The sequence below is a fragment of the Neophocaena asiaeorientalis genome, unplaced genomic scaffold (assembly GCF_003031525.2).
Source record: "Neophocaena asiaeorientalis asiaeorientalis breed wild unplaced genomic scaffold, Neophocaena_asiaeorientalis_V1.1 scaffold714, whole genome shotgun sequence".
In the NCBI taxonomy this organism is placed as follows: domain Eukaryota; kingdom Metazoa; phylum Chordata; class Mammalia; order Artiodactyla; family Phocoenidae; genus Neophocaena; species Neophocaena asiaeorientalis.
The window spans coordinates 990,039-1,006,838 of NW_020175660.1; the positions used below are offsets into that span (position 1 = coordinate 990,039).

Below are 16,800 nucleotides of genomic sequence, written 5' to 3' on the forward strand. Positions count from 1 at the left end.
GAGCCTGCACGCGGCAACGAGGATCCTGTGTATGGCAACTAAGACCCGGCACAGCCTAAATAAATAAATAAATATTTTTTAAAAAATAGGAAGACTTGGGCTTCCCTGGTGGCGCAGTGGTTGAGAATCTGCCTGCCAATGCAGAGGACCTGGGTTCGAGCCCTGTTCTGGGAAGATCCCACATGCCACGGAGCAACTGGGCCCATGAGCCACAACTACTGAGCCTGCGTGTCTGGAGCCTGTGCTCCGCAACAAGAGAGGCCACGACAGTGAGTAGCCCGTGCACCGCAATGAAGAGTAGCCCCCGCTAGCCGCAACTAGAGAAAGCCCTCGCACAGAAACGAAGACCCAACACAGCCAAAAATGTAAATAAATAAATAAAAACGAACTATCAATTCCCACCCCCCCAAAAAAAGGAAGACTTTTCTCTGTCCCAACCCTTAAAAATGTTTGCTGTTTCATACAGTGTATGAAGACTCAGATTCCAACTTTGGATACATCAATCAGTCTCTCATTTTTAAACATTATTTGGTATCAACATGACGTTTTTCAAAGGGAGCCTAATGATTTAGGATAACTTGCTATCAAGGTTAGGATAAGAGCTAAGAAGGCTGTAGCAGAACTGGAGCTCAGGTTTCAGTACATAATTACTAACCATCTTCCTGAGAAAGCAAATGTAAAGCTGTCTACCCAGTCATATCTCAAGTGACTAGCAAGGCTGCAGCAAACTTCAGTTCTTCAGAAGCAATTCAACACAACGTTGAATTCTGAAAATACTCTTATTTTTTTGCAGTGGGGAGTAAGGCGGGCTCCTAGGGGCCACTCCTGTGTAATTCTAGCTTTAGCGATTCTAATCTAGCAAACCTATTTTTAGGCCAAATGAAGCAAAATGGTAGGTAGCCTCAAGTATGATATACTCTATAAGAAAATCTATATGTAAGAATACTATGGGATCTTTAGTTGCAGCCTGTGGGCTCTTAGTTGTGGCATGAGGGATCTAGTTCCCTGACCAGGGATCAGAAGCCAGGTCCCCTGCATTGGGAGAATGGATTTTTTTTTTTAATTAATTAATTTATTTATTTTTGGCTGCACTGGGTCTTTGTTGCTGTGCACGGGCTTTCTCTAGTTGCAGCGAGCAGGGGCTACTCTTAACTGCCGTGCGTGGGCTTCTCATTGCGGTAGTTTCTATTCTTGCGGAGCATAGGTTCTACGCGTGCGGGCTTCAGTGGTTGTGGCTCACAGGCTCTAGAGCACAGGCTCAGTAGTTGTGGCGCACGGGCTTAGTTGCTCCACAGCATGTGGGATCTTCCTGGACCAGGGCTCGAACCCGTGTCCCCTGCATCAGCAGGTGGATTTAACCAACTGCGCCACCAGGAAAGTCCCAGGAGCGTGGTGTCTTAAACACTGGACCACCAGGGGAAGTCCCTACTATGATAGTTCTAATTCACCACAATGACTCTTGTTCTATGACCCTAAAGGGACAAAAGCTCTATTTAACAAGTAAACTGATATAGGAAAACTGTATTTGGTTAAATACAAATAAATATAACCTCTGTATCCCAGAGGCTTTCACATACTCTTCGTCGCTCAACAGTCAATCCACTTCACAAAGCCCTTGTCAAGTAGCGACTTACTCATAGCAAAGCTAACCTATTTCTTTTGTTTGTCTCTCAGTGGAGACTATCAACTCCTCAAGGACTTCAAGTCATTACTGGTCCTACTATCTTAACAGACAAATTAATTTTTCACTGATAAGAGTGTATAAATACTTAACTAGCACTTTTTAATTTTATTAAGTCAACTTACGAGGATGATTCTTAAGATTTAATCTTAACTTCATAAATTTAAGATTTCTTTAGAATGTTTTTTAACATTTATTGATTAGGCTTTTTTATTTTAATTTTCTAATACTTCCCTCATTACAACCACCTAGTATCAATATAGTTCTAAATGACCAAAATCTATCCTTATGTTTCCATTGCATTTAGCTTTTCAAAACTGAAATATCAAGATGTTCATTATCCCTACACACACACACACACACACACACACGGACACATACTAAAATTCTCAAGTGCTAATGGTAGAATTAAAATACAAATATGAAAAGATTCCCCAATTTACAAACTGATTCCTTACAAGGTGGGACTTTATTAAATTTAAATGCTGTTATCTTTGGATAAGGTAATCTTTGGCACTAAATAGGTACTCCTATTAAAATTAAATGTAGTAACAAGCTAAAACTGAGTATCCAGGAGGAAACTAAGTAGCTGTTACTTAAGCCTGAAAAACACGTTTACTTGTAGTTTTTTTTTTAAGTCTTACCTGCATTATTAGTACTAGACTGACTGTCCTGGGAATTATCACTGCTTTCTGGAGGAGGCTGCAAGGAGGGTGATGGAGCCGTTTTAGATCTTTTTTTGTTTGTCTTTCTTTCCACTTGACAGTCATCATCTTCATCATCTTCACTTTCACTGAGATCATCAAAGCCAAAATACTTAATTTTGTAATTAGAACTCCCAGAACCTCCTTCATCACCTCCTGTCTCATCATGATCTTCAAAACCAAAAAATTCAAGTTTAACATCTTTTTTAGATTTAGTATTACTAGGTCGAAATCTAGTAGTGGTCTTAGACGTTGCAATATCTGCTTTTTTTCTTAGCCGGCCAGCTTCTCCCAAATCTGCAGGAGTTGATGCAGTGAACTCATCCATGCTGCGTTCCATAGTATCCTGTATGGTAACATTACAAACTGACAAGCAAGATGGATGTAAAACAGTATAATCTCTAGTCCGTCCAACCGTCCCTCTAAAACTGGTCCCACAACTTACACTGCCTTTTTTTGCCTGATTCAGGCCATCTTTACTTGATTCACTGTTTGCTTTGGCTAAGCCCTGACTGGTGCCATCCATTAGCTTATCAAAATTTGATGCTCCTTGTGAGGATTTTGCTTTATTGGCCCTACAATACGTCCTACAGTTGCTTGGCCTGAGAACACTTTGCATGATGTCTTCCTCAATGGCTTCATTTAGATTTTCCAACCGATTTTTAAAATCCTCATCCTTCATCTCCAAAAGAGGATCACTATCCAAACTTAAAATACAATCTTCTGATCTGCTATCTTCAAAGTCATTATCCCATTCATACAAACCAGTTCTTACAGATCCCTTGATTGAAGATGTTTCTGATGGAGATTCTGGCCTTCTTCCAAGCTGGGAGTTCCAAGTATCATTTGTTTCTTTGATTTCATCAGCTTTGTATCCAGAAGCCACTGTTGTTTCTGCATTGGGTTTCTTAGTACTGTCTTCAGCATTTTTGTAAATATGGTGACTATTTTTTTCATGTTCTTCACTAAAGTTCTCCACTTTATCTATAAAAATGAAAAATAAGTCAAAGGATAAAAATATGAGTGACAGCAATATAAAAGTTAACAAATAAAAGGGACATTTGTTAATTAATAGTACAATTAATTATAAAATAATTGCAAAAATTTTAAATTGTGAAAAAAATAAATGTTTATATATCTGATAATTCCCCTTCCAGTATACAGCTCTCATGTCTTCCAGTGACCTCTCCCTAGGCATCCAAGTCCCTTAAAATTGTTAACCTAAACTCAAGAGATTTCAGCAGTGTTAAACAACAGGATCAATTCAGAATGACATATAAATAACTCAGCCAAACCTTCTAAGACATACTATGGATTTTTCAAATAAAAATGTTTAATCACTGTAAAGCAATCATACTCCAATAAAGATGTTTAAAAATTATTTAATAGAACCTTAACAATGTAACACAATTAATGAAAACATTCTGGCAGTGTCTATTCCTCTGGGGTAGGGTTGCCCATATGGCATGCCAGTTCTGTCTAGAAACCTGTTCCAGGGTCAGGTTTCTTTATTTCTGCTTTCCATTCTTTTTTCTAATGCTAAAAGCCATACAACTTCAAGGCTTTTTTTTTTTTTAAAACAGCGGCTCTGATACCTAAGTTACATGGCTACAATGGTTATTTATCCATATCAGCCAGTGGTAAATCTTAAATTGCCTACTCATTTTGTACTTGGGAAATTCATTTTTGTTGTCTTTAATTTTATCATCAGAAATATTTAAAAAATTTTTCTAAATGAGATGGAAATGTGATTCAAACTGGTACTACAATTAATTCTCCAAGCACTTGTTAGTAGGAAAAGTCGGGTTAAATGTTTATGCCAGGGGCTTCCCTGGTGGCCCAGTGGTTGAGAGTCCGCCTGCCAATGCAGGGGACACGGGCTCGCGCCCCGGTCCGGGAAGATCCCACATGCTGCGTAGCGATTGGGCCCGTGAGCCATGGCCGCTAAGCCTGCGCGTCCGGAGCCTGTGCTCCGCAATGGGAGAGGCCAGAACAGTGAGAGGCCCGCGTACCGCAAAAAAAAAAAAAAAAAAAAAATGTTTATGCCAAATAATAAAATTACCAAAAAACAAAACAAAACAAAAAAAACCTACATTTAAGAAAAGTCATTTACAAATCTCAATTAACAAACCATCAAATAAAAGCAAAAGGATGACTAACACACCAATGTAAAGCAATTATACCCCAATAAAGATGTTTAAAAAAAAAAAAAAAAAAAGCAAAAGGATGCTTTACATGAATTCACTGTACAATTTTTAATGCTACCCAATGGGTGTAAATGTAATTTATATTTACCTACCTCTACAAGGCAACTAATTTATAGGTATACCTGTTTTATTCTTGGATATTTTCCAACCAAAGGCAAGGAACTATAGTTTTCATAATCTCAGAAGTACCAAATCAGTAAGTATACAATACTGAAAAGCGAAGAATTAAAAGCTGACTCTGGCATCTGATACTTTCTTAAAGGGGCAGAAGCAAAGCCAAGTTTAAAACCAAACCTGAAGAAATGATACCACTGCTCTTATAACAAGTGGAAAGAGCACTAGTAGTTTAATTTGGAGACTTGTGTTGCCCTAACCAACTAGCCCTACAGAGCTCAGGCAAGACCCTTAACTTTGGGCGTTTTCCTGAGGGCTTCAATTTCCTCCTGTGCTCAAAAGGGAAGCCACTGACCCATACTACTTTACAGCATTATTAAAGGAATTATTTGCTAAAAAATGACTATGGGAATGCTTTGTATGCCTAGCTATACAGACGTCTGTGAGATGTCACTAAATGTTATACCACACCACTTTTACAGTTACATAGCATTCTACTGTCTTAATGTCACAAAATTTATTTAAGCTGTTTCTAATTGTTTTATGTAATAAACATCCTTCTGACTTAAAAAAAAAAAGGTTATGTTACAGTAAACTTTATTATCCATGTTTTTAAAAATTACTACTTCAAGTTTTACTTACCACTCCCATTCCCCCTAAAGTCAGAGAATATGTATCGTGTTTTAACAGTTACTATTCTCATGGGCTGCCTTTCATATGTAAATCTAACTGTTGTGAGTATACCTTATAAATTTAAGTGCAAAGAATAATAAAGAGCCTTAGAGAAAGAATTATTGTCACTAAAAGTTATGTCACTAGTAAATACAATTTATTCATGTATTCAATTATACAGCATAAACAATCCTACAGATGAATTATTAAAGTATATTATATAATTTTTAAACTTCAGAAATACACTGCACAGATAAAAACTAATTTAATCAACAAAGAGTTCTGCACAAGAAAAGCTATCTAAGTTTTCCACAACAGTATTCTGATATATAAAATAAATACTTTCTACAGTCCTTCATCATTTAGGTCTTCAAGAAATATTCTTAACTATACCTTCAGAAGAGAAAGCAAGGTTATCTTGTCCTAAAATGCAAAATAGCAATTACTTTCAACTGCCTTCCTTCCTCAAACATCCCAGCTTCCTTGTCAGATAAACTCACTTTATATCTCAAAACATCAAGGGTGGGGAGGGGAAATAAAAATGAGTTGGTTTTTTTTTTCTTTTAAAATGGCTTTTATTGAGACACTTTTAGGGCTTCTGCAACATTTCTACTTGGAAATCTTCTTTATTTCCAGTTTTAGGTGGCTAAACTCTTTTCTGTATGCCAACAAGGCTCACTCACACCACCTTAGCAAGGAAGCATACTCATCTATCTTTGCTCAAATGTCCAACCTGGTATGCCCCCACACCTCTTTTTTTTTTTGTAAACAGAGAAGATAAATATCAGTATTTACTCTGTTTTAATCTAAACCAGCTATATAAACAGTAATGTATTTCTAGCAAAGATAACAGTTTAGGAGTTAAATGGATGAGTGCCAGCTCTGCCACTTAGTGGCTAAAATGACCTTAGGCAAGTCACCTTAACTTGGGACAGGGACTTCCCTGGTGGTCCAGTGGTTAAGAATCCACCTTCCAATGCTGGGGACTCGGGTTCAATCCCTGGTCAGGGAACTAAGATCCCACATGCTGCGGGGCAACTAAGCCTGCACACCACAACTACTGAGCACGCAGGCCAAAACTAGAGAGCCCACGCACCACAACTACAGAGCCCATGCACTCTGGACCCCACACACCACAACAAGGAGCCCACAGGCCAGAACGGAGGATCCCACGAGCCGCAACTAAGACCTGACGCAGCCAAAAATAAAATAAAATAAACATTTAAAAAAAAAAAGAAGTTGGGACAATTTCTTCAGCTAATAAAATCTGTCTCAAGGACAAGTTGAACAGATAAAAGAAGATAATGTATCTAAGGATATATGCAGGTTACAGAACATCACACAAATACAAATTATCATAGCTGTTACAACTATGCCACATATAAAATATATTTTTAATAATCTTTTAGTGAGACATTTCTTAGTGGAATTTAACCTGTATGTTCATCAATATTCCCTTAGGTCCTGTGTCTATCAGCTTCAAGCAAGGAATCCAAAACTACATTCTAAGGCCTACTGTTCTTCCTCAGCCTAAAGGGTGAAGATTGGATAAGTAGAAAGTCTTTAGCAGAAGACTTATCCTAGCGCCATCTGCAAAGATACTTAATAAATGCTTTTTAATATCACTAGATTTTAGTATCACTGGATAGGTACTCAATCTTTTGCATATTCGGTATTACACAAGGGAGGGAATTTAGCATAATAAAGGCTATGTGGAATTTGAGAAACATGGTATTGAACCACACAGCTAAAACAATAACTAGATGTGTAAAAATTTGGCAAGTCGAATTTCCTCTCTGAGCCTCATTCTGCTTATCTAAAAAACAATAAGCAACCTCACATTAAAGATTAATTAAATGCCTATTATTCCCTTAAGATTCTTAATTTTGAAAGGAAATAGATGATTCCCTTAAAAATAAAAATACAGGGCTTCCCTGGTGGCGCAGTGGTTGAGAGTCCGCCTGCCGATGCAGGGGACACGGGTTCGTGCCCCGGTGTGGGAGGATCCCACATGCCGCGGAGCGGCTGGGCCCGTGAGCCATGGCCACTGAGCCTGCGCGTCCGGAGCCTGTTGCTCCGCAACGGGAGAGGCCACAACAGTGAGAGGCCCGCGTACCGCAAAAAATAAAAAAAATAAAAAAAATAAATAAATAAATAAAAATACATCAGTACTTGCAATAATATGAGTATATATGGGTTTATGCAGGAGAATAATCAGGTGGGATAATTTAAGGCTTCCATGCGTAAAGTGAACTCTGAAGTATTTAAAAAGTGGGAAGGGAGGTTTGATCAGAGATTTATGAAATGATTTCATGGGTTCTGCAAATCTTGTGACACTGTGTGAAAAAAATGCCTGTGCACACATTTTTCAGGGAGAGTATCTATAATTTTAGCCGGTTTTCAAACATTCCAAAATACATTTTTTAATTGGTAAATGACAAGAGAAGGAGCAAAATATCTGTGGGAAATCAGTATATGTTAATTGCAGAATTTCAAATCTCTATGGGAAGGATTATTCAATAATGTGTACTGGAACATCTTGTATCTTTAACCATAAAGCAAAAGAAATTTCATCAAAATTAAATGTCCATATATACACTACCAAACATTAAGGTAGATAGCTAGTGGGAAGCAGCTGCATAGCACAGGGAGATCAGCTCGGGGCTTTGTGACCACCTAGAGGGGTGGGATAGGGAGGGTGGGAGGGAGGGAGACACAAGAGGGAAGAGATATGGGAACATATGTATATGTATAACTGATTCACTTTGTTATAAAGCAGAAACTAACACACCATTGTAAAGCAATTATACTCAAAGATGTTAAAAAAAAAATTAAATGTCCATTAGAAAACCACTATTTAGGGAATTCCCTGGCATTCCAGTGGTTAAGACTCCACACTTCCACTGCAAGGGACACAGGTTCGATCCCTGGTCAGGGAACTAAGATCTCACATGCTTCAGTGCAGCCAAGAAAAGATTAAAACACACACACACACACACACCAAAAAACGCTATTTAAGAGAACTACCATACCAGAGAGAGAGAGAAAGAGAGTGAGAGTGTGTGTGTGTGTGTGTGTCGGTGTGGGTGTGGGTGGGGGTGGGTGTGGGTGGCCGGGGCAGGGTAGGGGGTTGATTACAACTATGTAAAGAATGCCCCAACTCAATAAGACACCCAATAAAAATTTAAAATAGAAAAATGATCAAGAGACTTGGACTTGACCAGTCACTTGATAAAAAAGGATATTCAATAAACATATAAAATATATTAAAAGGCACTGACATTCATTGGTTATTAGAAAGATGCAACTGAAACCATAATGAGATGCTACTAAACAACCAATGAAAGAGTTAAAATTCACAGTGCCAAGTATTGCGGAGGAGGTAAAGCAACTTCAACTGCTCAGAATGGAAATGGGAACAACCACTCTGGAATTATCTACAAAAGCTAAACATAACAGTTATCCTATGACCCAGAAATTCCAGTTCAAAGTACTTACCTAAAAGAAATGTATGCATACATGCACTAAACGACTTATTAAACTTAACCATATGAAACTTCCACTTTTAAAATAATCAAGTATTAGCAATTCCACGTGGTTCAACATAAGGGAAGTACACTTATGACGTCATTCCAAAACAAAGAAATATAAATATCCATTAACAGTACAATCAATAGTGGTCTATTAATACAAAGAAATACTGCAGAGCAATAAATATAAATAAAACTACATTTCTGTAGGAGTATATCTTAGTACAATCACTACAGAGAGCAATTTGGTAATACTTTTTAAAATTAAAAATGTACATATGAAAGAAATAGACTGACCCTGAAGCAAGCTGTTTTATTTACTCTACAAATAACTCTCCATGAGTATGAATAACATAAGCAACAAGGAACATTGTTTCCTGATTTCTGCTTTCATAAACAATACAAATACCTATCAATAAAGAACTAACTAAATTATCATACAACCACGTCTGATTACTATATAGCTGTTAAAAAGAATGAGGCAGGTCTACAGATATGGTTGCCCTTAGGGAAAGGGATGACAGAAGGATAAAGGGAAAGTCTTCCATACCTCTTGAATTTTATATTGTCTATAGTCTATTCAAAAGCCTTAAAAGTAAAAATTAACCAAAAAAAACAAAAAAAAAAGTAAAAATTAACAAAAGTATGTATTAAGTACCTTAAACTGTAACAGTGATCCTACAGTTATCTTTTTTTTGGAGTGCTGAGCTGTTAAAGAATTATATTTATGGGCTTCCCTGGTGGCGCAGTGGTTGAGAGTCCACCTGTGGATGCAGGGGACACGGGTTCGTGCCCCGGTCTGCGAAGATCCCACATGCTGCGGAGCGGCTGGGCCCGTGAGCCATGGCCGCTGAGCCTGCGCGTCCGGAGCCTGTGCTCCGCAACGAGAGAGGCCACAACAGTGAGAGGCCCGTGTACCGCAAAAAAAAAAAAGAATTATATTTATGTATGAAATACAGTGTCTGGAATTTGCTTCAAAATAATCCACTGTTGAAAGGGAGTAGGTGGTAATAAAAATGAAATAAGACTGACTATGAATTGATGTTTATTGAAGATGGATATACACACACACCTGTGTAACTGTATGCTAGTCTGTATGTACAAACAGCATATATACTACCTTCACCCTTCTTAGAAGAAAGTGAAGATATTTCCTTTCACTTTTCACCAAACCCATCATTATATAGATAAAGAAAAGGCAGCCCAGAGAGGCCAATGATGACAAAGGCTGCCAATTAAACCAATGACCAAGAGATCTCATAAAAAGAACCATACCAAATTCTAATACATATTACACTACCTCTAGTGGTGGCTGCTGAAAATTGAAATACTAAAGCAGATAAACCATCTTAACCCACATTAATATAAGAGGTCTAGATGAGATGAAGAGGTTAAAATCTGTGTTGGGCAAATTGCAGTGCGTATCACCTGATGTGCTAAATACTAAATTTAAACAAAAACCTCTGACTTCTAAGGCGACTGTACAGATGATAGAGAAGTGGCTTTGGAGACCATGACCCATGAAATACAGTTGAGGTACCGAGAAAAGTTTAATTTGTGTGTGTGGGGGGGGGGATGTGCCACCATTACATGGCAAGCTGCCTCTAATTTGAGCGGCTGTCATGCAAAGAGAGAACAAACTTATTCAATGTGTAGAAATCATTCAAATTCATAGAAACTAAAAGGACTGATGAGCATTAAAGGTCAATTAGAGGGACTTCCCTGGTGGTCCAGTGGTTAAGACTCTGCGCTCCCAACGCAGGAGGACCGGGTTCAATCGTTAGTCAGGGAACTAGATCCCGCATGCCTCAACTAAGAGCCCACAGGCTGCAACTAAAAGATCCTGCATGCCGCAACTAAAGATCCCACACGATGTAATGTAGATCCTGTGTGCCACAACTAAGACCTGGCACAGCTAAATAAATAAATATGTAAATATAAATAAATAAATATTTTCTTTAACAAATCAGTTAGCGCTGGCCAATGAAGGGGATGCCTAGGGAGGAGAGTGTACTCCCTTGTCATAAAAGAAGTATTTGATAAAATGGGACTACATCAAAACCAGTAACTTCTGCTCTGCAAAAAACACTGTTAAGAGAATGCAAAGACAAGCCACAGAGTCAGAGAAAATGTCTGCAATAAATATGTCTGATATAATACTTGTACCCAGAATAAAGAACTCTCAAAATTCAGTGAGAAAATAAACAACCCGATTAAAACTGAGCAAAAAAATGTGAGCGGATGTCACCAAAGAAACTATACTGTTACCAAATAAGTACATGAAAAATGATCATTAGTCATGAAGGAAACGCAAAAGGCTGATTTCCTTAATATACTAAGAATTCAGGGCTTCCCTGGTGGTGCAGTGATTAAGAATCCGCCTGCCAGTGCAGGGGACAAGGGTTCGAGCCCTGGTCTGGGAAGATCCCACATGCCGCAGGGCAGCTAATCCCGTGCACCACAATTACTGAGCCTGCACTCTAGAGCCCGCGAGCCACACTACTGAGCCTGCATGCCACAACTACTGAAGCACACGTGCCTAGAGCCTGTGCTCTGCAACAAGAGAAGTCACCGCAATGAGAAGCCCACGCACCGCAATGAAGAGTAGCCCCCTCTCGCCGCAACTAGAGAAAGCCCGGGCGCAGCAATGATGACCCAGTGCAGACAGAAATAAACTAATTAATTTAAAAGATTTCTATGAAAAATATATATATACTAAGAATTCTTACACATCAATAAGTCCAATGAACGTCCCAGCAGAAAAAGCAGGTAGAGACACATAAAAGCAATCAATAGAAAAAGAAACAGAATGAATAACTTATGAAAAGACACTCAATTACATTCACAATTAAAAATCAGAGTATACAATGTTATATAATAATTATACTTCAATAAAGCTGGAAAAAGTAAAACAATTGAACTATATACTTACTAAGGCCTCAGTATGTGCCCAGTACTGTTCTAAATACTTTCCATCTATTAATTCATTTGATCTCTTAGCAACCATCTGATGTAGGTACTATTACAAGTTCACAAGCCTTTATCCACAATTCTAACATCTAAAAAGCTCTGAAAACAAAGTTTTCTCATAATGCATTTTGAAGCAAAACCTGACCTCACCTAAGTGAGGCTACTGATAGTATTTTTTCCTGAAGAAACAGCTGTCTTGATTAGACTGCTGCCTAGCCCCTGACGGGTGTTAATGTAAAATACATACACTTTCTAAATTCCAAAATAATCCTAATTTCAAGACAAATCTGGCCCCAAAGGTTTCAGATAAGGAAATGTGAAGCTGTATCCCATTCTGCAGATGAGGGACGGTAGAGTTCAGTTAGTAGACAGTTGACAGCCACATAGTTAAGTGGTGTTTATTGTCTGAAAAATAAAGCAACTTTTTAACGAAAACAAAAACACTGGAAGCAACCCAAAGGTCTGACAACTACAAGGAACTGGTTAAGAAATTACAAAACATAGGGAAATTGACACACCATGCAGCAATATTTTTAAATAAAAAAGGGAGGGAGGCCAGAAAGAAAACTTTCATATACTGACATAGACTTATTCCCAAGATATATTAAGTGAAAAAGCAAGGTACAAAACAGCATGTTATCATTTTGTAGATCTAAATACACACACATATATGCAACTGTTTGTATTGCTTGTAGGTGCACAGCATATGTCAGAAAGGGTAACAAAATTATGAATGGTCGATCACTCCAAGAGCTGGGACAACTGGAGAAAGGGGCTGGGAAGCTTTTAACCACTATCATTTTGTACCATGTGCAGATTGATTTTTTTAATTTTTAAAACATAAAGATGTATATATTCTAAAGCAGAAAAAAACCCCAAAATTCAACATTTTTTTCCTACTTTCAGCTAGACAAAGTCCAAAGTTAGACAGAATGATCTGCTAGAAAAAAAAAGCCACACTGTTAAGTGGGAAATTTGGCAATATCAGTTGAATATTTAAATGTATATGCTCTTTCAATTCTAGATGTTTCAACTTCTAGAAACATCTTCTGCCACTATACTGACAATGACCATGACTCTCAAAAACATAAGTAGAATGATGTCCCAAGTAGCATTTATTTGTAATAGCAAATGACTATAAACAGCCAAACTACGCCTAAGAGACTAAAGTATGGTACATCCATATAATGGAAAACCATGAAGCTGCTAAAAAAGAACAAGGTAGATTTATAAATACTGATGTGTACATCTTAAAGACTTTTCTGTGGTTTTTTTTTTTTTTTTTTGCTTTACGCGGGCCTCTCCCGTTGCAGAGCACAGGCTCCGGATGCGCAGGCTCAGCAGCCATGGCTCATGGGCCCAGCCGCTCCGCAGCATGTGGGATCTTCCCGGACGGGGGCATGAACCCGTGTCCCCTGCATCGGCAGGCGGACTCTCAACCACTGCGCCACCAGGGAAGCCCTTTCCGTGTTTTTTAAGGCACAATACACTATACACACACAGTATACACAGATATACATCATGCTCCCATTTATGTGTTTGTTTTTAAGGATACACAGATTTATATGCTGTGCATATTAAAGATTATGAAAGTCTATGTAAGAAATTGTTAACAGCACTTGCTTCTGTGAAAGAGAACTGATTTTTCACTGTCAATGAAGGTATGTGGCTATCTATCAAGGGCACTTAAAAACTCACAGGAAAAACATGGCACATCATCCTCAGTGGATCAGTTTTACTCAAAGATGTGGAAGGTAAAAAGTACTTAAAAAGTTAAGCATTTCAAGTGGTAATTTAAAATGTTTTTATATTTTATAAATCATACCTATCAAACACAGCCCACATGTAATTTTAAAGATAAAACAGTAAATATAAAACAACTTCAGGGACTTCCCTGGTGGTCCAGTGGTTAAGAATCTGCACTTCCACTACAGGAGGCACGAGTTCGATCCCTAGTCAGGGAACTTAACATCCTGCATGATGCACAGCATGGTCAAAAAAACTTCAAAAGCAGCATTCAGCTGGGCCCACTACACAGAGCAGTCCAAGTCAACTCAACTTCCCCTCAGTCCCCATCAACAACAGCCCATGGAGAGCCTTACTACCCACTGCCATTGCCCACCCACACACCAAGAAGCTTGTCTGCTCCTGTGGCCTCCCGCTCAAGCTGCCTAACTCTGCCCACCCTTGCAGAAGAACAGGGAACCACACCCACATACCCAAGCCAATCCTCAAACTGTAGGCCACCCTGACAATTAACTCTTCAAACTAGATACACAGACCCCTGGAGTTACACAAAGACCTTCCAAAACATATACAGGCACAATTAAGTTTTAGGGACATTGGTTTCTAAATCCCCATCTTCCTCATGTACTCTGGTCCAAAAACTGATCTACCAACCCAACCTGGGATTAATCATTCTTCTCCCACGTTACAAATAATGGCATATCCCTCACCTACCCCTAATCTATGATACACTGCTCCTACTCTGGCATGACCTATAAAGAAATGTGATACATTATTAGCTTCTGTGCCTAATAACTGAGTAACTCTAATGTCTTGGTAACAAATCCTTTGCATGTCAGGTGGTTCCAATTATTGCTTTCCAAATAGAAACTACCATAGCAAAACTCTCTCCATTCTTACCTTTGTCAATATGGTATCTCAACATTTACATGTTGTAAAAAATAGGAATAGATTGATGCCAAAGACTTCGTAATTCTAGCAATAATATTCATCCACATATACATGAGCTAATTGAAAAAAGGGGCCACGCATATCATTAAGAGGTGTATTTCCAATAAACTTTGCCTTTAAGACTCACAGCAATCACATTTGATCAATTATACACTAATAATTGAGGTCATAACTTAATCTAGAAGAATTTTTAAATACTTAAAGCATCAGAATCACAGAAAATTCTTAAAAGTTTACATTTAAATTTATAAACATATTTTTGTACAAAGAATTATGAAAAGATGACCGTTAAAAGACATATTCAGGGGCTTCCCTGGTGGTGCAGTGGTTGAGAGTCCGCATGCCGATGCAGGGGACACGGGCTCGTGCCCCAGTCCGGGAAGATCCCACATGCCGTGTAGCGGCTGGGCCCGTGAGCCATGGCCGCTGAGCCTGCGCGTCCGGAGCCTGTGCTCCACAACGGGAGAGGCCACAACAGTGAGAGGCCCGCGTACCAGGGGAAAAAAAAAAAGACATATTCAGGGGGCTTCCCTGGTGGCGCAGTGGTTGAGAGTCCGCCTGCCGATGCAGGGGACACGGATTCGAGCCCTGGTCCGGGAAGATCCCACATGCCACAGAGCAACTAACCCCGTGCGCCACAACTACTGAGCCTGCACTCTAGAGCCCACAAGCCACAACTACTGAGCCCACACGCCACAACTACTGAAGTCCGTGCACCCTAGGGCCCACGAGCCACAACAAGAGAAGCCACCACAATGAGAAGCCTGTGCACTGCAACGAAGAGTAGCCCCCGCTCGCTGCAACTAGAGAAAGCCCGTGTGCAGCAACAAACACCCAAAGCAGCCCAAAAATAGACATATTCATTAGGATCAAATTCTAAAGGGCAAGTGAGATAGAAATACAATTTCAAAAAGGATACAGGGTGCTGTAAATCTTCTGGCTGTTAAAGAAAAACTTGTTTTTTTTTTTAATGTATGAAAGTGAATAGCAAATACTTATGTATTTGTAAGCAAGAAGGTGATTACAATAAAAGACAGGATAGCAATTACTTTGAGGTGAAGGAGGGGACACAAGGAAGAGCTCTGGAGTGGCTGGCACTCTTCTGTTCCTTGATGTGGGTGGTGGTTACAACAGTGTTGCTCTTATAATAATTCACTAAGCAAAACATGTATTTCTAGATATTTTATTATATTGTGTGATTTTCTGTATCTGTGTTTTATTTTACAATAAAAAAGTTAAAGAAATCACTATGATACCTATTGCATGTCAGTTTTATTTTAAAATGCCAATATTTACAGGAAATTATATTATTTATTATTTTACAGAAAATGTATATCCTTTGCAATCATTTCAGTATTTTCGTGACCAGCAATCCACACCTAGGTACTTGCCCCAAGAGGAATGTGGACATATCTCTACACAAAAACCTAAATGGAATTGTAAGCAACTTCATTCATAATCGCCAAAAACTGAAAACCCAAATGTCCTTCAACTAGTGAATGGATTGTGGTACGTACAATGGAATACTAGTCAACAATAAAAATACTGATACAGTGCTCGCTTCGGCAGCACATATAGTAAAACTGGAACGATACACAGAAGATTAGCATGGCCCCTGCGCAAGGATGACACGCAAATTCGTGAAGCATTCCATATTTTTGGCATGGACATATATACACTACCAAATGCAAAACAGATAGCTAGTGGGAAGCAGCCGCATAGCACAGGGAGATCAGCTCGGTGCTTTGTGACCACCTAGAGGGGTGGGATAGGGAGGGTGGGAGGGAGGGAGATGCAACAGGGAAGAGATCTGGGGACATACGTATATGTATAACTGATTCACTTTGTTATAAAGCAGAAACTAACACACCACTGTAAAGCAATTATACACCAATAAAGATGTTAAAAAAAACCTGATACATACAACAACGTGGAATACTCTTAAAAGCATTATGCTAAATGAAAAAGGCCAGACTGAAACTGCTACATACTTTATGACCTCAGGTATATGAAATTTTGGAAAAAACAAGGCTGCAGGGACAGAAAACAGATCAGTAGATCCCAGGGTTGGTGGTGGGAGAAGGGACCCACCACAAAGGAGCATGAAAGAGCTTTTGACAAGAGGGAAGTAGTCTCTATTTTGATAATGATTACCTAATTGTGTACATTTCCACTTTTTTTTTTTTTTTTAGATATTGCACCAGTTATCTTCTACTTGCCCTTCC

The 16,800-nt window shown here is 38.8% G+C and overlaps 1 protein-coding gene and 1 non-coding gene across 3 annotated transcripts in view; one reads left to right on the plus strand and one right to left on the minus strand.

Annotated features, from left to right (window-relative positions):
* WAPL (WAPL cohesin release factor) overlaps positions 1–16,800 on the minus strand; it is a 77,773-nt gene that overhangs the window by 49,218 nt on the left and 11,755 nt on the right. For both annotated transcript variants that reach the window (XM_024731427.1, XM_024731426.1), the window contains exon 3: positions 2,326–3,369. In XM_024731427.1, the coding sequence (XP_024587195.1) occupies positions 2,326–3,369 (1,044 nt within the window). The remainder of the gene's footprint in view (positions 1–2,325; positions 3,370–16,800) is intronic.
* Positions 16,129–16,235, plus strand: LOC112390490 (U6 spliceosomal RNA). Its single transcript, XR_003001285.1, has one exon. It is a non-coding gene; the product is annotated as a U6 spliceosomal RNA (small nuclear RNA).